This window comes from Trachurus japonicus, chromosome 17, assembly GCF_045865225.1.
Source record: "Trachurus japonicus isolate A0001 chromosome 17, Traja_1.0".
NCBI lineage: Eukaryota > Metazoa > Chordata > Actinopteri > Carangiformes > Carangidae > Trachurus > Trachurus japonicus.
The window spans coordinates 21,667,752-21,688,258 of NC_140923.1; the positions used below are offsets into that span (position 1 = coordinate 21,667,752).

The following is a 20,507-nucleotide window of genomic DNA, read 5'->3' on the forward strand; positions in this document are numbered from 1 at the left end:
AGTTTTATCTACTTTCCTCTCTTCATAAGACGATAAATCTCTAATGTACAATGATAAACTGTACATTAAATCATCTGGCTACACAGCTAGGTAATAGAGAGCCCACTCTAGGCACTTAAACTTTAAATTTTCCAACTTGTATCTCAATAGGTCTTGACTGAGTGGAAGCAGAAATATGAGGAGTGTCAGAGTGAACTGGAGAGCTCTCAGAAGGAGGCCAGGTCTTTGAGCACTGAGCTCTTCAAACTGAAGAACTCCTATGAAGAATCTCTAGAACATCTGGAGACCCTCAAGAGAGAGAACAAGAATCTGCAGGGTAATCTATCAGTCCATATGTTTTTGCTGGCAGCCCATACATATTGCAAGTGCTAAAACCACTGATCAAATGCAACTACTTCCATACACAGAGGAGATTGCTGACCTCACTGAGCAACTTGGTGAGGGAGGAAAAACTATTCATGAGCTGGAGAAGGCTCGTAAGCAGCTGGAGCAGGAAAAGAGTGAGATTCAAACAGCCCTTGAGGAGGCAGAGGTAAGACTAAATCCTGAAATCCACAGAGCACAGAGCACTTTGGATTCAACAAGACTTTGTGACATGCAGCATTATCAGCAATGCAAGATTGTGAACTGTGACCATGAAGCGATGAATATAGTATATGGATACTTATATTAAACAACTTTGGGCTTTTGAATACTATGATTGATTGGTACTAGTGATGAAAGAAAACATTCCCCACACCACTGTACCAGCACCAACCTGGGCTTTTGACACCAAGTAGGTTAGATCCATGGGATCATGTGGTTTACACCACATAGTGGACCCATCTTTTGCCTCAGCAGAAATTAGGATTCATTTCACATGATTCCAAGTCTTAAATCAGAGATTCCATTTTTCCCATTCTGATGTTTGATTTGAATTGTCCCTGTATCTGCATGGATTTTATACACTGCAATGCTGCCAAGCGATGGCAGGCTGAATAGCATGACAGGTGTACATGTGTCCCTAATGAATGGCATGGTGAGTGTCCAATGTTCTAAAATGGAACTGTACTTACGGTGATATGCATTTTTCCAAACTCCTGATGTCTACTTTAGTGTTCTCTCGAGCACGAGGAAGGCAAGATTCTCAGAGCCCAGCTTGAGTTCAACCAGGTGAAGGCCGACATGGAGCGTAAAATCGCTGAGAAAGATGAGGAAATGGAACAAAGCAAGAGGAACCTGCAGAGGACCATTGAGACTCTGCAGAGCTCTCTTGAAGCCGAGACTCGCAGCAGGAACGAGGCCATGCGCCTGAAGAAGAAAATGGAGGGAGACCTCAATGAGATGGAGATCCAGCTAAGCCAGGCCAATAGGCAGGCATCTGAGTCCCAGAAACAACTCAAGGCTGTTCATGCACATCTGAAGGTAAATCAAAAGGGGGACCTAATATTGACCTTTTCCTCCATCGTTACTATAGTGACTTTTGATAACCGAAGGCTTTACTTTAAATTTAATAGGATGCACAGATACAGCTTGATGAAGCAATGAGAGCAAATGATGACATGAAGGAAAACATTGCCATTGTTGAGAGACGCAACAACCTGCTTCAGGCTGAGCTGGAGGAACTGAGGGCTGCTCTGGAGCAAACTGAGAGAAGCCGCAAACTTGCTGAGCAAGAGCTGCTGGATGTTAGTGAGAGGGTGCAGCTACTGCACTCACAGGTATGAGAGATTCTAGATTGTAAAATTAGCTCTATTTTTTACTGCATAAGATAACTGATTTATCTGTATGACAAAAGAACACCAGCCTGATAAATCACAAGAAGAAGCTGGAGGCTGACACGTGCCAGCTTCAGACAGAAGTAGAGGATGCACTGCAGGAGTGCAGAAATGCAGAGGAAAAGGCCAAGAAGGCCATCACTGATGCTGCCATGATGGCAGAGGAGCTGAAGAAAGAGCAGGACACCAGCGCTCACCTGGAGCGTATGAAAAAGAACATGGAACAAACCATCAAAGACCTGCAGCACCGTCTGGATGAAGCTGAGCAGATCGCCATGAAGGGAGGCAAGAAGCAGGTGCAGAAGCTCGAGGCCAGGGTGAGTATTTTTGTTACATTTGTATGTTGAGTTAGATTTGATCAATAGTGATGATCTATAAGTTCCAAGGTAATTGTCCTCAAATTCCTTCCTCTGACCAGGTGAGGGAGCTGGAAAACGAGGTGGAGATGGAGCAGAAAAAAAGCGGTGAAGCTGTGAAGGGTATCCGCAAATATGAGCGCCGCATCAAGGAACTTACCTACCAGGTTTGTAGCCACATGGTGGGGGGCAACAGCCATTCTGACATCCCACCAGTCCGACATTGGCCTCTAATTGTCTAAATGGCAACACTTAATTTTCTATCAAATGTCCCATCGTTCCGACAATTCTTGCCTCCTATGGTTGGAATGACGGTATTTTTTTTTCTTTTTTTAAACATCCTGCCTTTCCAACAATTCCTCTAATAGCGTATTTTTCCCCAAAAAGATTTTGCAGTGTTTGGGCTTAGACAATGATGAAAGGAGTTGGTTAAATTTAGTAAAAAGACCAGGTAGAGACAGGCCAGATAGATAGAGAGAGTCCAGACAAGTAGGAGGGAGTCAGCTGTTGAGTAACGCACATTTCCTTATATTGAAAGCCTTGTCGGAATGGTGGGACGATGGCATGTCAGAATAGCGGTATGTCGGAGTGGTGGGATGTCTAAATGGTGGTATGTCGCAATGGTGGGATGTCGGATGCAACAGCTCGTAACCCCACATGGTTTGCTTAGGTCACTATTTGCACACATGGTTAAAGGTAGGGCAGGAGATCCTGGTAAAAGGGTGCGAGCAGACTACATTTTGAAAATACACAATTCAAGAGTCCAAGCCACTCTACTCAGACTTCTCTCCGTAGCCACGCCTTCAGAGCACAGGAACGCGCAATGCTTGTTCAGCGCTGGGTACACATCAAGATGAAGCCCCACTACGCACGCCGGTATCGCAGAAAGCCGCGTCGCTCACAACCAATGTAATCCCAATGTGAGCAATGCGGCTTTCTGCAATCTTGTTTTGTGTCATGGGGCTTTACTGCAGTATTGCGAACTTTCCGCCAGCTTTTTCTCATGGCTCATACATGGGTAAGAAAATACCTTAGATCATAATAAACCAACTAGCATCCAGCTTAGAGGTACATTCCCACCTACCGGACAGGAGTGTGGTACATTAGATTCTGGCGTTGGCTTTTTCACAGCGCAACCTGTTTAAAACTCTGATTGTGCACATGATTAGCGCACCAGTGGTACAGAGGGAAGGAGGGACAGCTGGCCGTTTGATTGACATGTCACGATCCATTTGACTTGAATGTGGTGTTCAAGACGATTGGCTGGTGATTTTACAGGATTGTCTGTTCCACAGGTGACTGACTTTTTTCATTTTTGTGAAAAAATATTTCATTAATCAGTTGCAATCGGGGTGTGAAGAGGATTTCAAGCAATTCAGTGAAAAATCCCCGGAATGAGATCTCCAACCCTACCTTCAATGAAACGTTCAATGAAATTAAGCTGGTAACCTTGATCCCCACAGACTGAGGAAGACCGCAAGAACCTTGCCCGACTCCAGGATCTGGTGGACAAGTTGCAGCTGAAAGTTAAATCCTACAAGAGATCTACTGAGGAGGCTGTAAGTGTGAAAGCGTTCTCCTCATGTAATCACTCAATAATTTGTAACATTTAACAACCTGAATTACTTTTTTTCTAATTCACCTTCAACAGGAGGAACAGGCTAATGTTCATCTTGGCAAGTTCCGCAAGCTGCAGCATGAACTGGACGAGGCTGAAGAGAGAGCTGACATCGCTGAGTCTCAGGTCAACAAGATGCGCGCCAAGAGCCGTGATGTGGGCTCCAAGGTAAGGAGCATGCATTCTGCAGCACAGCATCTGACCCTGACACATGCTGCCCTCTGTTGGTTACTCTTGGCTACTTGTCTGTTACCCTGCTGTTCAGTTATGATCACAGACTCTGCAGTGCTTAGTCTGTTCATGAATACATTGTTTTGTGGTACTAAATCAACACTAATCTGATGAGCTAACAGCTGTTTCTCTTTGTCTTTCTTTCCATCTTTCATGGCTGCAACAGAAAGGGTTTGATGAGGAGTGAAGCTTTGGAGCCCTCAGGAATACTTTCCCCCTCTGTGTGCTGTAGATCCCCTCAACTATCACTATGCACCACCTGTAGTGCTTAATAAAATCTCATTAAGCTGTTGCACATCATTGTATCCTTCCTTTTTTTTCTTTCTTATTTGAGAGTGAGTGGACTCACAAGACATCTTACACAAAATCTCATATCTAATGTGACATTATTCAATGTCACAGGACTTGACACAAGTCACAAATATGAGAACTTGAGACTTGTTTTTGTGCTGACGGACAATGATACACTGACCTGTATTCATAACTTCATAGCTTTGTTGGGTGACTCCTTTTGGGATGCATGTAAACCTGATAACCTGGTTGCAGGAAGGTATATCCATACATATATTGTGAAAGTGGTAAAGAGAATGGCACTCAGTAGAGGCTAAACAATTCTATGCACAAAAGAAACATACATAATGTGTAGCTGCAAACACTGATCTAGATTCAGAATGTCAAATATCAGACAGAATAAAAGATACAAGCAGCTGAGATAAGCAGCTCCAACAGTTTTCACTGATGTTTGAAAATGAAAATACATTTTTTCATTACCACTTTTAACCAATTTAAATGTAGAAATTGGTTGATCATCTAAACTTGTTTTAACTTGTGACCTATTACATCACCTGATCAATGACTTGACTTAGTCCATTCTTACCACAGTAATTTACACATGTGGATTACGCCAACATAGCTTAGTCTTTCTTGCTTAGAATATTATATTGACAGTATTTGAAATACAATTTATGGTGAAATACATATAGTGATTTTACATTCATAAGCATGTACAGTATACATACATATATATATATATATATATATACATATCCCCATGAAGTGGGAAAGCTTGTAACTTGATGTAAGGTGATAGCTAAACTACAGAGAGATACAACAAATCTCTTGTTCTTAATATAGAGTTACAGAAAGCCCGAGAGTCTGGGCCTCAAGGTCAACAACAAAACCAGTGCTTATACCCAGGACTACCATAATACCACACATAATCACTTTCAGCTGGTGACTGGATTCCTGGTCAAGTTTGTCTGTGCGTCAAAGCGGTGAGGGAGGATTTCAGAGAATTAGTAACCAAATATCCAAATCATGTAAATAGAAACAAATTGTATATTCGGATATCATTACACCAATTAGGTTAAATAGATTTTTTTTTTTAAAATTAGGTCCCTTTGTATCTTTAGGAAAACATGGTTATAAGATTATCAGCACAGAAACTGACTGTTTATACCTTGAGCTAACTGTGATACGCTCACCCATCTGCTAGCTTGGCCTTGCTGCTGGTGTGAGGTCTCAGTCATTGCTGCTGCTGTTGCTGCTGTTGGTGGAGGCTAAATAATGATTTAAGGCATGCAGAGGGAGGAAAGAGAGCCCCCAGACTCCCTCTGTGTGAAATTCAGGGAGTCTTGTCTCTTCTCTTATTACATGTCATGTCCTCAACTCCCTGAGGTGACAAACAGGTATCTATGAGCTAATGAGAGTACATTCACACCTGCGCTTAAGGCGTGCTGCACCAAGCACAGTGTGTGCTGAGGATTATCAGCATTATTAAAATGTCATCTGAGCCCTTGCTCAAATGAATAACATGACAGACCAAAGATGGAACACATCGCCACCTCTATAATTAGGCCACCTTTAACATATGACGTACGTATGACTCTCGTGGTCTTATCTTGCAGATTAAAAGGAATAATTTATGAAACACCAAGACTGATACTGTTACTATCACTGGTTGGTGTTTTTACACATGCAGGTCCATACCAGATTCTTCAGGGGAAATTTCTCATTTCTATTAGTGGTTTTGAAGTATGAAAATCCATCTCAATGTAGTTTTTAAACCTCCTCCCTCTCTGGAGCTGGAGAGGCAACTGGTCTTCACAGCTTCAAAAGCCAGTTTTACAGTTCACAGATTTAAGTTGTAAAACAAGGATTTTGGAGGAGCCCCTGTGCATTAAAGGAGAATTCCGGTCATTTTTGGTTCATAAGTGAACCAACCCCAGCACTCTTGTGAACAACTAGAAAATTTCCTCTCGGGAAATTTTGAATGGGCCACGGGAGCTACTGCGGGTTGTGCCATCTCTGTCAACATGGGAATCAAACCCACATTAGGTTACCTGTGTGTGTGTGTGTGTGTGTGTGTGTGTGTAACTGTAATCACATGAGGCTGGCTCTAGAGTCTGTGTGTGTGTGTGACTGACTTGACACATAGTTAGTTAGTAGCTGCATCCTGTGTCAGTCTGATTTAGCTGTGTCTGTGTTTATAAACATTTAAACGAGTGTCAGGTGGATTGTTTATGAAGTTAACGAGCTCTGGCCTGAGGATCACAGAGGTTACCACGGCGATAGGGGCCCCCGCAGGCTGAGACAGACAGAAACGTGGAGAAAAAGAGCGATTTTCTGCCTCTGCACCGGTCTCACATTTAGGCTTCGCGTGACAAAACGGTAACTCCTATCAGAATAAAACACAGAACACGTTGCTCTAAGGACTTCCTGAAAATTTTGGTACGATTTGGTGTTTCTACAGTAAATATTTTGGAGAGGATGGCAGTTTTAAAACATCAGTCCGTTCTGCTTCTCTCAGAAAATATTTGTATTGGAGTCAATGAGGAGCAGGGACAGACGTGGCCGCACTCAGAGGCTCAGAGTTTAAATTCTGTAAGTCACTCTGATATTTTGAGCAGATGATGAGATCGAGGATGAGCTCGTCTACAAACGTGGCGGAAATTATGTGTGTAGAGTGTAAATTGTGGCCGTTTGGAGTTTGGAAAGAGAAAAAATCTGGAGTTTTTCTGGCATCTCTCCCACTCTAACCGATGATGTCACGCGCTCTGACACGAACATTCCGTGCAATTCACAACCATTATAATCTCATAATTTCTCCAAAAATGATCATGGTCATTGAACAGGGATTGATCAAAAACTATATGACCTATCAAAACGTGGAGTAATACGACAATACACAAGACTTGTGTCTACTGTTAAAAGTTTAAATGAAGTCTCTAGGTGAAAGTATGCCTGAGCAGTAGACGTTTGTTAAACTCCAATGATTGGTCTTTTTCGCTCTTTTTTTTTCGCCCGTCCCATTGACTTCAATGCAAATTTTTGCGCAGTTTTCCGCGACTTACGTCGCGAAAAATTCATAAACTGTTGAGAAAAGTAATAGCACCCCGATCCCGATCGAACCGCACTGGGCACTGGTCCCTGCAGCTATTTCATAGCTGTTGGGACCAGTGCCCGGTGCGATTGCCCGTGGCCCTAATAAGACATTTACATATTGCATCATATATATTTGTGACTGTCATACCTCTGTGCAATACCTAGTACTTACTGTGCATTATTATTATTATAATATCAGATATTTGTCTTATTTTATATTATTTTATTCTATTTTACAAATGGGAGTCCCTCAGACTAAATTTCATTGTGTATTTATTATACAATGACATTTAAGTTGTCTTATCTTAAAGGGACAACGAGGAGTTTCTATTTGGTTATAAAAAAGTTTCACGTTAATGTGGATGAATCTACGTTACCCACACTTGTTAATAGCTCCATTTTCGATAAATATATCGTTTTGTCTCTATCGTTATTTTGTTATTATTAGTGGTGGCGGAAATGCTGGTCGAGCCGACCATCGTTTTTTACTTTCGGTTTTGCGGCGAGTTATGAGAATAATGCCACAGAATCGCCGTTTATGGTCGGAACTACGACGGTATGTGAACCTCTTTGAACCTCTGACTTTAATTCTTGATGAATGAAAACATGAGTCCGTCTTGCGCCGGTCAAAGAATTTCACGGTGCGCGCAGAGGCTCATAAATGTAGTGTGAAAACGCTTCGCTTTTCCAAAACTCCTCGTTGTCCCTTTAATGTTTGTGCATAAAATAATAACAACCTATAAAGCACTTTTGATTAGTTGAAATTGATTGTAAAAAAAAAAAAAAAAGAATACAGACAAAAAAATAAAGACTAAAAACTATGCAAAAATAAATAAAAAATACAAGAGCAAAACAATAAAGTGATTATGAAGTATGTGCCAAAATTAGAAGAGAACTCAAACGGTACAAACTATAAACTCTTAAGTCCTTGGATGCCAGGCCCCTAGAAATACCCCTCTCCAGTTTGTATGTAATAAAATACGAGTGGTAACAATGGGAATCTATTGTGACATAAACAAAGCATTTAAACCATGTTTCCTTTAATGAGTGGGAGTTTGAACTGTAAGGTCAGTGTTATCTTCACTTGGTCTTTAGCGGGGGCATGGAATCTCTCACTTCCACTTGGCACCCTGACACCAGCTGTCAGTAACAGGACAGGGGACGTTATCAGAATGGAAATAATCTGGGCACTTGTCAGCAGCTGTTGACCCCCCCTTTATCGCTTCACCTTTGAAGGGCCTGTGGTTACTGCTGCTAGCAAAAGATTGTGTGTTCTCTTTGACACAAGGGCTGTCACAACCATGAAATTGTAGTTGACAATTGATTGCCATACAAATAATTGATTCATGATAAAATTTTCTTTTTCTGATGATTTTGTGACACTATTGTAGTACAAACATAAACATAGTCTAATAATACACATACATCTTATAAATCCATGAGCCGAATGTCAATAGATGCTCATCGAAATACCACAGCAGAAGAAGAGGGCATAACGTGATCAGGTCAATAAAAGAGGACCCAGTCAAACCTCAAATGGTGGAAAACGATGACAAAATAGTGATGGAAATATGACATTTCTGTTAGTTTCATATACATGTTTTTATACAGATGAATGGAAACCATTTGAACCGTTATGCAAAATAATTGCGATCAGGCGATTATGAATATGGCAATGGACCAATTTGCCAAAGTGTTGGACTATCCCTTTAACTTTCCACTGGACTTTGTTTATGTGTAGCCCATGTCATATCTGGCCCTCTGCGTTGTGTTTCTCACGGCCTGCCCTAGGTTGGGTTCGATCCCACGACCTCCCGCACCGGAGGCGACGATGCTAACCTCTTTGCCAAGAGGTCAACAACCACTCGGTGGGTTGGTTCGCACGTCTTTTTTTATGGGTGGAGTGAGTGCACATCCGTTACATATGCATATCAAATAGGTCCTATCACAGGTGCTACATATTCCTTATAGTCTTAGGGGTAGGTTCATTACCTTTAATAGTCAGTGCAAGCTATTTTTAGATGGCGGCGCAGAGCCGTGAGCTGCTCAGAGCTATGCTATTTCTTGGTTTCCCTCTTCAAACACACAATCCAACAACTCCAAAACACTCTTGTGGACAAGTTGTGACCTGCACATTCACCACGCTATGAGATAATAACGAAACGTTGTGAGACTGAGTTGTTTTCGAGGCAAATGCAGAGACTGCTTGCCGAAAAGCTGCGCCTGACGGGAACACGCATCAGCGGTTTTGCATGAATTTACCTCGAAAACAACTCTGTCTCGTAATGTTCCGTTATCTCATAGTGTGCTGAATGTGCAGGTCACAACTTGTCCACCAGAGCGTTTTGGAGTTGTTGGATTGTGTATTTGATGAGTTTGATGAGGGAAACCAAGAAATCCTATTAGCCTCCGTAGCGTAGCTCTGAGCAGCTCGCGGCTCTGCTCCACCATTCTAAAAATAACTTGCACCAACAATTAAAGGTAACAAACCTACTCCTAAAACTATAGTGATTATGGCAATGGGCCAATTTGCCAAAATGTTGAACTATCCCTTTAATTCAGAAATCATTAATAGTTATCGTGGGGTAGTTCAATACAATTTGAGTGTAGATGAGTACCAGCACCATGGTGGGCTTACATGTACACGTTTGTAGAGAGGTTTTTTACATCGTCGTTGATGGAGTAGCCTCAGATATCTGAGTGGAATTTTAAAAGCAACATTCAGATTTGATGGATTGTGGGATATACCTGTCACTGCATGCATTTGCATGGAACAGAAGCCACTTTGAGACCATCATCTGCAACAGCTGAGATGCAGACGGCGGGATCGCGAAAGCCCCTGGGGCTGCTCTCCTCAATCACTGCAGGGTTTCTCAGCAGGAATTTCACACAGTTATCTTTGTCCTCAAAGACACGATGCCATGACAACAGGGCTGAGGGGCCAGCTTTAGAAAGCTGTTGTCTGATAATGGTAGAAGGCTTCCACGATGACCTTGGCATCACTTCGCAGCAACAAAATGCTGGTACCGCCCTCCATTGTGTGTCATCATTACTGCCTTACAGTAAGTCTCAAGCATGTCACCTGTGGCAGGCCTCTGTCTGCGCTGCATGGCACTTGTCGCCTGCTTAATCTCACCGACTAATGTTCTTTTTTTAGATTACCCCTCTTGGGATCTGATGGCTGTTCATGTTACCTCAAAGTCCATACTGTGATAACTCAACACTATTTGTCACCAATACCCCACTGCGACTCCACTTATGCCATCTGGGTAATTAAGACCCATACATGACCTACCTCTTGGAAATATCCTCCAGATATTTTCTTCATCCCTGTGTTTGGAAAACAATATCATCAGATTACATTTATGCAGTGCTATGTATTACTGTGTACAATGCAAAGCATGTGGATTATGCTTCTGATTTTTATCCGCTGCTGTTCTCAGATGTGTTGTTTTCTTTCTTTCTGAGCTCCTTGCTAGTAAATGTATTTCTTCTATATTTATTCTGGATTTAAGCCAAGTCGATTTCTCGTTTCTTATTATGAGTTTGATTGTAGTTCTGTGCTGCTGTGAATAAGACAATATATTATTATTATTTAAACAGAATTAAAGATGTTCATCAATGTTTGTTTACAGTACTAGTGAAACTAGCAACTATTTTCCAAAATTGTATTTACTATTAGAGCAGTAATTGTGAATCATATGAACTGACTGATCGGCCACATTAGTCAAAATGCGTGTAGACAGTCTTGAATCAGTAAGAGCCTGTCTGACATGAGGACGCTGCTGTTGTGTGCAACATGTATTGTTCCTGCATCAGACCTTAAGGGATGATAAGAAAGGAGTTCCTCCCTTTGTCTATTTAAAGATCTGGTTGTGGTCTCCTGGTCCGAGTGCTTGAAGATACCTATGATTAATCACGGCACTGCATGGAACTCCTAATATGGCCTCGTCAGGAGACCAATGCCATCACTGATAAGACTCTTACCCGCTGATTTCTATATTGCTCTCTGCCACTCATTAACCCCCTCCCTTCAAGCACCCCTAACCAAACTCAGACACAATAGCATTCCTGGGCCCTCCATATTTGGCAGGGGGCTTTGTTTATAAAGAGAACTCATGGTGGAAGCCCCAATTGGTCACCATTCTATCTAAAGGTAAGGTGCAGGGACAATGGCTAACAATCAACCACTGATTGCAGAGTGGTTTCATCAGTTTTCATTTATTCTTTCCTCAGGACCATTAAACATCTTTCCTCTCAGTCGGGATTCATAAGGTAAGATCATCTGAAAAATTAGAATAACTTTGATTTAAATCATATAGAAAGATTTTTTTTTTCCTACAGCTGCTGTCACTTAAACTAATTACATTGCAAACATTATCTTTTTCACAGACGAGGTGAAAAATGGGTGACGCTGCCATGAAAGAGTTTGGGCCAGCAGCCCCATACCTAAGGAAGTCAGATAAGGAGCGTCTGGAGGCCCAGACTCGTCCTTTCGACATGAAGAAGGAGTGCTTCGTTCCTGATAATGATGAGGAGTATGTGAAGGCTTCCGTCATCAGTCGTGAGGGGGACAAAGTCACTGCTGAGACTGCTAACGGAAAGGTCAGTGAGCCAGAAAGAACAGCCGCCCTGGATGCAACCACTTCCCTAATTAGGGTGCAGATCTAATGCAAGAGTAATGAATGAATAATGAATGAGTCATAAAGCTCAGAAGTGAAAGAAGGCAGACACAAAGATCATAAAGATCCCTGCTCTCTCCAACAAAACACCTGTAATCTTTGAAATGGGAAATTCCTCAGGATCAGTAATTGTTTATTAACACTCATCTCCATTTTCAGACTGTTACGGTGAAGGAGTGTGATGTCCACCCTCAAAACCCGCCTAAGTTTGATAAAATTGAAGACATGGCGATGTTCACCTTCCTCCATGAGCCCGCTGTGCTGTTCAACCTCAAAGAGCGTTACGCAGCATGGATGATCTACGTAAGAAAACCTTTTACAGCATCTGTTAATATGCTTCCTGTATCCTTATTAAGAAGAAACATTATTTTAACTCTTCTCTTACTATGACAGACATACTCTGGGCTGTTCTGTGTGACTGTCAACCCCTACAAGTGGCTGCCAGTCTACAACCAAGAAGTGGTTGTTGCCTACAGAGGAAAGAAGAGGACTGAAGCTCCTCCTCATATCTTCTCCATCTCTGACAACGCCTATCAGTACATGCTGACTGGTAAAGTTCTCCCACGTTCATAGAAAAATTGAAAAATGCCTATGAATTCCGTAATCCTTAAGTGAATCTGTCTTGCCCGTTTTCAGACAGAGAAAATCAGTCAATTCTCATCACGTAAGTTTTCTTTCATTACTTGAATTATTCATTGGCTTTATGAGTCGTGCTTCTTCCCTTTCACTTATATGATGCTTTAAGTGATCTGTTTTCCCATATTAGACAACCTGAATATGAGAATAAACACTAACATGGATAAAAATTATGGATAATAACATGTGACATGTGAAGCAGCTTTATTGTGTAACATACTATCTGGTGTGTCAGGTAAAGTCAGAGCTGATGAAAAGGTGCATCGGTATTTCCTGACTGTAATTTGTCTTGTGCATTTTTGTAGACTTGCCTTATTCAGCTTGATTTGTTGCACATGATGTTTGCTACGTATTAGTCAATCTATTGAAACAATTTAACTGGTGTCATCAGTGGAGAGTCTGGTGCTGGGAAAACCGTCAACACCAAGAGAGTCATCCAGTACTTTGCCAGCATTGCAGCTGCAGGGGGGAAGAAAGACGCGGCCTCTGAGAAAAAGGTTGCTGTGCTGAATTTACAGAATATAGAACATTAATGTTTTCACTGCACTTTTTTGTGTGTAGCAATAAGATAAAATGCTGAACTATATTCCTCTAGGGTACTCTGGAGGATCAGATCATCCAGGCCAATCCAGCTCTAGAGGCCTTTGGTAATGCCAAGACCATCAGAAATGACAACTCTTCCAGATTTGTAAGTCTATGTCTATCATGGAGTAACCCTTTGTGCCACTTCTATTCTAACTTTTTCTCATAAATTCTAGGGCAAATTCATCCGAATTCACTTTGCTGCCAGTGGAAAGCTGGCCTCAGCTGATATCGAGACATGTCAGTACTCTCTTTTTTTATACATTCATCTGGTTTGCTCCTGTAATGACAACAAACACCTGCCCATTGACCCACATAATGAAACTGATTTCAACAGATCTGCTGGAAAAGTCCCGTGTCGTCTTTCAGCTGAAAGCTGAGAGAGACTACCACATCTTCTACCAGATCCTGTCTCAGAAGAAACCTGAGTTGCTCGGTAACGAATCTGATCTTTGTACCTGTAACAGCTGGTAGTTAAAATGATGCCAAAAAGTGTATCCAGCGAGCAAAGGTTGAACACAAATCTCTTTTGTCTTTCAGAGATGCTACTCATCACCAACAACCCCTATGACTACACCTTCATCTCCCAAGGAGAGACAACTGTGCCGTCTATTAATGATGCTGAAGAGCTGATGGCCACTGATGTGAGTTGGGATGCACCATAAATTCTCTTCATGGAAATATCTCAATGTAACCTTATAGTGTTTTCTCAAAAATCATTTATGACCGTCAGTGGTCGAAACAAATATTATCTCTACTGGTGAAATAATGATTTTTGTATGGTAGGCACAGCTGTTGGTCCTAGAAAGGGTAGTGTGTGGGATGGGAGGGGGGAGTGAATAGCAAAGATGGAAAGATAATATTATTCAATTATTCAATATAATAATATGGCAATACATTTTATGTAATACAAAATTATTACATAATTATCATTACTTGCAATACAAAGTAATACAATGTTATATGAAATAGTCATATTACACTGGGCCACCAGATGTGTGAGTGAGCCCTGTAGTTGCTCATTGCATTTTTTTAAAGGATGCGGTAAGGAGACAATAAAAAATGAATGTGTGAGTTTGTGTTTGTTTGGTATGAGATTATGAAAATTGATGTCATTGAAATCAGTTTACAAGAAGGAAAAAGATCAGAATAGACAGTCTAGATGTCTGACGTCAAATGTCAGCTATGGTTTCATGTGGATGTAATCCTGGTGGCTCAGACACCACATTCTGTCTTAACCCCCAACTTCTCTGTCACTCCTGTACATCCCGATACAATACAAAAAGTCAGTGACCTATCAAATCTAATATCCCTGCCTTTCATTCAGGAAGCCTTTGATGTGCTGGGCTTCACTCAAGAAGAGAAGAATGGCATTTACAAGCTGACTGGTGCCATCATGCATTACGGCAACATGAAGTTTAAGCAGAAGCAGCGAGAGGAGCAGGCAGAGGCTGATGGCACTGAAGGTCAGTGAAGCTCTCTGAACCCCTGACAGTTGATAGATGCAATAAAAATCAGATTTTAGGGGTTCTCGGTGGTCGAGTGATTAAGAGCATGTCCAATGTTGGCAGTACCTGATGCAGTGTTTGATTCCCGACTGTGAGGATCTGCACTCCCCCAGTCTCTATCCCCACTTTCCTGTCTTTCTCCACTATCCTATCAATTAAGAGCAAAAAATTAATTAATAAATGAATACATTTTAATGTTCAACATTTGTTCTCAGATGCTGACAAAGTCGCATATCTGATGGGCCTGAACTCTGCTGACCTCATCAAAGGTCTCTGTCACCCAAGAGTCAAAGTAGGAAATGAGTGGGTCACTAAGGGACAAAATGTCCAGCAGGTAAGAATGTATAAATTAATTTATTAAAAGATGTCTACTGAATTATGAGAAATGGAGGAAGCACTATTCTGGTTTCAAATCTCAATATCTGTTTAACTCAACTTAAAGTTTGAATTTATTTTTACAGGTGTACTATGCTATTGGTGCATTGTCAAAGTCAGTGTATGAGAAGATGTTTCTTTGGATGGTGGTCAGGATTAACCAATCCCTGGACACCAAGCAGCCCCGCCAGTACTTCATTGGTGTGCTGGACATTGCTGGGTTTGAGATCTTTGATGTGAGCCTCTTCTTTAATACATTTGTATAATGTATATTTTGGAGGCAAATTAATATACTCTACTCCACCCTTATGTTTGATGCAGGAAACAAACATGTGACCATTATACTGTTGTCTTTACAGTACAACACCTTTGAGCAGCTGTGCATCAACTTCACCAATGAAAAACTGCAACAGTTTTTCAACCACCACATGTTTGTGCTGGAGCAGGAAGAGTACAAGAAAGAGGGCATTGAATGGACCTTCATTGACTTTGGTATGGATTTGCAGGCCTGTATTGACCTGATTGAAAAGGTGAGATAATGGACTATTAGACAGACACAAAAAATGTTAATAAAATGTGGTCTGTTTTCTAAATCTCTCATATTTTATCTCCTCAGCCCATGGGTATTATGTCCATCCTTGAAGAGGAGTGCATGTTTCCCAAAGCCTCTGATGCCACCTTTAAAGCTAAGCTCTATGACAACCATCTGGGGAAATCCAACAACTTCCAGAAGCCCAGGATTGTCAAAGGGAAACCAGAGGCTCATTTTGCTCTGGGTCACTACGCTGGAACTGTTGATTATAATATCACCAACTGGCTGGTGAAGAACAAGGATCCACTGAATGAGACTGTGGTTGGACTGTACCAAAAGTCTTCTCTCAAGCTGTTGTCTTTCCTATTTGTAAATTATGCTGGAGCTGACTCGGGTAAGAAAGAACTGGATTCAATGTAATAGCATACACTAGAAATGTTTTATAAAATGTGCCACTGTAAGAACAGAATCAGAAAAATCTCAGAAAATGTTAACTGTCTTTGTAAGACTATAACGAAATTGAGGTATCAACAGGTAACAGCATGTCTAAACCATACAGCTTAGGTCTGTTTGTCAAATCTAATAAGATTGTCATTGCTAATGGTTTAGCCGGTGAAAAAGGCAAAGGAAGCAAGAAGAAGGGCTCATCCTTCCAAACAGTGTCTGCATTGCACAGGGTTAGTAAAGACAAAATCACATTTCACACACAAAATAACGACAGATTTTACTTTACATTGCTAGCTGAAATATATGTGTCACCCTGAACTTTTAAATGTTTAATTGTCTCTACAGGAAAACCTGAACAAGCTGATGACCAACTTGAGGTCTACTCACCCTCACTTTGTGCGCTGCCTAATCCCCAATGAGACCAAGACTCCTGGGGCCATGGAGAATCCTCTGGTGATGCACCAGCTGCGCTGTAACGGTGTGCTGGAAGGCATCAGGATCTGCAGAAAGGGCTTCCCCAACAGGATCCTATACGGAGATTTCAAACAGAGGTACGATCTCAGAAGCCATTTTTGTTACTGCATCATTTCAAGAAAATGGAAATATAAAGAAATATAAAAGTCTAAATATATTTTTGGATTTTCCAGATATCGCATTCTGAATCCTGCTGCCATTCCCGATGGTCAGTTCATTGACAGCAGGAAGGGAGCTGAAAAACTTCTTGGGTCTCTGGACATTGATCACAGCCAGTACAAGTTTGGACATACCAAGGTAATCAATAAAAGGGAAAGACACTTATAAAATTAAATTCAAAACATAGCAGATTTAGGGGCTTACTGACATCAAAGGACTATCATATTTATAACTGTCCATCCATCCATCCATCCATCCATCCATCCATCCATTCTCTTCCGCTCATCCGGGACTGTGTTTTCATAAATGTAAAAACACCTGAAACTAAGAGTAGTTGTATTTAATTTGCTTAAAATGAGCAATCTATTTATATAGGGAGTAGGTTCTTTAGATTCTACTGCACAGTTGGAAAGGGAGGGATGAGGAAGGGGTATTGAGTTGGTAGTAATCTTCCAACTCACTGCATGCCATTAAATCCTACATGGTGATCCTCTGAGGCAACATCAATTAACTTTGGTTGAATGGTAAACATTGTGAGAGAAGTTCATCAACTATACCAACTGTATAAATTCCAGTTAGACAGCAATATCTTTCTTGTGTTTTTGAACATTGGTTCATATTTGCTACCATGAGCTGCTGAGGACCAAACAAGCCTATAACAGGAAATTTGTGCCAGTGGGACCCATTAAGTAAAGCACCTGAATAATATCTGTCTGCCCCTTAAGGTGTTCTTCAAGGCAGGTCTTCTTGGTCAACTGGAGGAGATGAGGGATGATCGACTGTCACTGATTATCACTGGAATCCAAGCAAGATCAAGAGGTCTGCTGGCAAGAGTGGAATTCCAGAAGATTGTTGAAAGGAGGTCAGAGGAATCCATAAAAAAAAAAATTAAGCTAAATCAATGATAATTATTATTCATAATGATCTTATTTCGCATGAAGTGGTAGTAATGTAATAACTTGATCTTGGACAGGGATGCACTTTTGGTGATCCAGTGGAACATCCGTGCCTTCATGGGGGTCAAGAATTGGCCCTGGATGAAACTGTTCTTTAAGATTAAACCTCTGCTGAGATCTGCAGAAGCAGAAAAAGAGATGGCCAACATGAAGGAAGAATTCTTGAAGCTGAAAGAGGCTTATGCAAAGTCTGAGGCTCGTAGAAAGGAACTAGAGGAGAAAATGGTTTCACTTCTCCAAGAGAAGAATGACCTGCAGCTCCACGTCCAGGCTGTAAGTCTACAGACAGGATTTCAAATATTTTGTACTGTATAGAATATATACCATATGCATACACACAAATTATCACAGGCTAATCATGTCATCGGCTTTCAATTCAGGAGCAAGATAATCTTGCTGATGCTGAAGAAAGATGTGAGGGGCTGATCAAAAACAAAATTCAGATGGAAGCAAAAGCCAAAGAGCTGACAGAAAGACTGGAGGATGAGGAGGAAATGAACGCTGAGCTGACAGCTAAGAAGAGGAAGCTGGAGGACGAGTGCTCTGAGTTAAAGAAGGACATTGATGACTTAGAGCTAACTTTGGCCAAAGTGGAAAAAGAGAAGCATGCCACTGAGAACAAGGTACGGCAGTTATTCAGTTATTTCAGTGCATGAGCAAGTGGCATGTTTTATCTTGTTTGCAATACCTACAGTATTTCTCAACTTACAGGTGAAGAACCTGGTCGAGGAGATGGCTGCTCTGGATGAAATCATTGCCAAGTTGACCAAGGAAAAGAAAGCCTTACAGGAAGCTCATCAGCAAACACTGGATGACCTGCAGAGTGAAGAAGACAAAGTCAACACTCTGACCAAGGCCAAGGCCAAGCTGGAGCAGCAAGTGGATGATGTATGTAGTTAAAAGCATGTCTTCATTATCTTCAATTTGCTGAGAAAGGATATTCTCTGTTTGAGGGAAAATGTGGTATTCTCCAATGATATCTTCCAGCTTGAGGGTTCTTTGGAACAAGAGAAGAAAGTACGAATGGACCTTGAGAGAGCAAAGAGGAAGCTAGAGGGTGACCTGAAATTGACTCAGGAAACCCTAATGGACCTGGAAAATGACAAGCAACAACTTGAAGAGCACCTGAAAAAGTAATTCTGAATAATTGTTTATAAATCTATATTTGTAGTATGCATGCATTTCTGATAATACGGGTACCATGTTATAAGGATACAATTACACTGTTGATACTGTTCTATCAGTTGATATTGATACAATTGTTCTAATTTCTATCATTAATCCCCTTTACTACAGGAAAGACTTTGAAGTTAGTCAGCTCAATAATAAAATAGAAGATGAGCAGGCCATTGTCATTCAGCTCCAGAAGAAGCTAAAGGAGCTTCAGGTAACATGACTAACATGTAATGGCACAAAATTGGTAAAATCTCAATAGAAAAAGTGACTAAATAACAATGGCTCAACAGGCACGTATTGAAGAGCTGGAAGAAGAGCTTGAGGCAGAGCGAGCTGCCCGAGCCAAGGTGGAGAAGCAAAGAGCAGACTTGGCCAGGGAACTGGAGGAGATCAGTGAGAGGCTGGAGGAGGCTGGTGGAGCAACAGTTGCCCAAATCGAGATGAACAAGAAGAGGGAGGCTGAGTTCCAGAAACTCCGCAGAGACCTTGAAGAGGCCACTCTGCAGCATGAAGCCACCGCTGCCACACTCAGGAAGAAACAGGCTGACAGTGTGGCTGACCTGGGGGAGCAGATTGACAACCTGCAGAGAGTCAAGCAGAAACTGGAGAAGGAGAAGAGTGAGCTCAGACTGGAACTGGATGATGTGGTCTCTAATATGGAGCATATTGTGAAGACAAAGGTAAAATAAAAATTAAAAAAAGTAGGAAATGTTGGGAAAGAAATATGAAGGAATTTAGTGTAGTGTGTATGTTGAAACTCATGTTTTGCTGTTATCTATTTAATTTTAGACAAATCTGGAGAAGAACTGCAGGACTACAGAAGATCAGATGAATGAATACAAGACCAAGTTTGAAGAAGCTCAACGCAGTATCAATGACTTCAATATGCAAAAAGCAAAGCTCCAGACAGAAAATGGTACTATGTTTTGGTATTGATCTCTAATGATAGATGGTTGTTTCTGGACACAAACAATAACATTCTGCATTTTCCACAACACTAGGTGAGTTCTTGAGGCAACTAGAGGAGAAGGATTCCCTGGTGTCTCAGCTGACAAGAGGAAAAATGTCCTACACTCAACAGATTGAAGACTTAAAGAGACAACTGGAAGAGGAGACCAAGGTGAAATAAAGTTCCATTGCATACATTCAACAGTAATTTCTAAGTTATATATTACCATGAAATGTAAATATTGATGGATACATCTTTGGCACATGTTGGCTTACTTTTCTGGGGCCCGAAGGTTGATGCTTGGGTGTTATTCATTCATTATGATTTTGTTTCAATAGGCAAAGAGTGCTCTGGCCCATGCAGTGCAGTCTTCTCGTCATGACTGTGACCTGCTCAGGGAGCAGTATGAAGAGGAGCAGGAGGCCAAGGCTGAACTGCAGCGTGGCATGTCTAAGGCCAACTCTGAGGTGGCTCAGTGGAGAACAAAGTATGAAACTGATGCCATCCAGAGGACTGAGGAACTAGAGGAGGCCAAGTAAGACAATTTATGATCCAAATCCATTAATCAATATGTAACTCCCAAAAAGACATTTTACTTCATCTATCAGGTCAGCTTTTTGTTTGTGTTATGTTTCAACTAAAATATAAGACGAACAAAAAGTTTGTCTGTGAGATGACTAAGCAA

The 20,507-nt window shown here is 41.3% G+C and overlaps 1 protein-coding gene across 3 annotated transcripts in view; it reads left to right on the forward strand.

The window, feature by feature from the left end:
* Positions 1 to 20,507, forward strand: part of LOC146970611 (myosin-7-like) — a 54,503-nt gene that overhangs the window by 10,491 nt on the left and 23,505 nt on the right. The window contains exons 1-29 of one of the 3 annotated variants that reach the window (XM_085803670.1): positions 11,076 to 11,502; positions 11,583 to 11,621; positions 11,739 to 11,951; positions 12,188 to 12,331; positions 12,422 to 12,578; positions 12,665 to 12,692; positions 13,056 to 13,161; positions 13,260 to 13,352; positions 13,423 to 13,486; positions 13,584 to 13,682; positions 13,787 to 13,890; positions 14,574 to 14,712; positions 14,970 to 15,088; positions 15,216 to 15,365; positions 15,489 to 15,659; positions 15,746 to 16,055; positions 16,271 to 16,338; positions 16,454 to 16,659; positions 16,756 to 16,879; positions 17,467 to 17,603; positions 17,715 to 17,970; positions 18,078 to 18,320; positions 18,409 to 18,585; positions 18,685 to 18,830; positions 18,994 to 19,084; positions 19,164 to 19,553; positions 19,663 to 19,789; positions 19,875 to 19,993; positions 20,161 to 20,357. In XM_085803670.1, the coding sequence (XP_085659796.1) occupies positions 11,751 to 11,951; positions 12,188 to 12,331; positions 12,422 to 12,578; positions 12,665 to 12,692; positions 13,056 to 13,161; positions 13,260 to 13,352; positions 13,423 to 13,486; positions 13,584 to 13,682; positions 13,787 to 13,890; positions 14,574 to 14,712; positions 14,970 to 15,088; positions 15,216 to 15,365; positions 15,489 to 15,659; positions 15,746 to 16,055; positions 16,271 to 16,338; positions 16,454 to 16,659; positions 16,756 to 16,879; positions 17,467 to 17,603; positions 17,715 to 17,970; positions 18,078 to 18,320; positions 18,409 to 18,585; positions 18,685 to 18,830; positions 18,994 to 19,084; positions 19,164 to 19,553; positions 19,663 to 19,789; positions 19,875 to 19,993; positions 20,161 to 20,357 (4,166 nt within the window). In that variant the 5' untranslated portion in view covers positions 11,076 to 11,502; positions 11,583 to 11,621; positions 11,739 to 11,750. Of the gene's footprint in view, positions 1 to 150; positions 317 to 407; positions 533 to 1,095; positions 1,405 to 1,496; positions 1,701 to 1,777; positions 2,075 to 2,175; positions 2,281 to 3,576; positions 3,673 to 3,764; positions 3,900 to 4,128; positions 4,263 to 11,075; positions 11,503 to 11,582; positions 11,622 to 11,738; positions 11,952 to 12,187; positions 12,332 to 12,421; positions 12,579 to 12,664; positions 12,693 to 13,055; positions 13,162 to 13,259; positions 13,353 to 13,422; positions 13,487 to 13,583; positions 13,683 to 13,786; positions 13,891 to 14,573; positions 14,713 to 14,969; positions 15,089 to 15,215; positions 15,366 to 15,488; positions 15,660 to 15,745; positions 16,056 to 16,270; positions 16,339 to 16,453; positions 16,660 to 16,755; positions 16,880 to 17,466; positions 17,604 to 17,714; positions 17,971 to 18,077; positions 18,321 to 18,408; positions 18,586 to 18,684; positions 18,831 to 18,993; positions 19,085 to 19,163; positions 19,554 to 19,662; positions 19,790 to 19,874; positions 19,994 to 20,160; positions 20,358 to 20,507 lie in introns of those variants that run through there. The other 2 variants (XM_085803666.1, XM_085803668.1) reach the window with 2 other exon arrangements.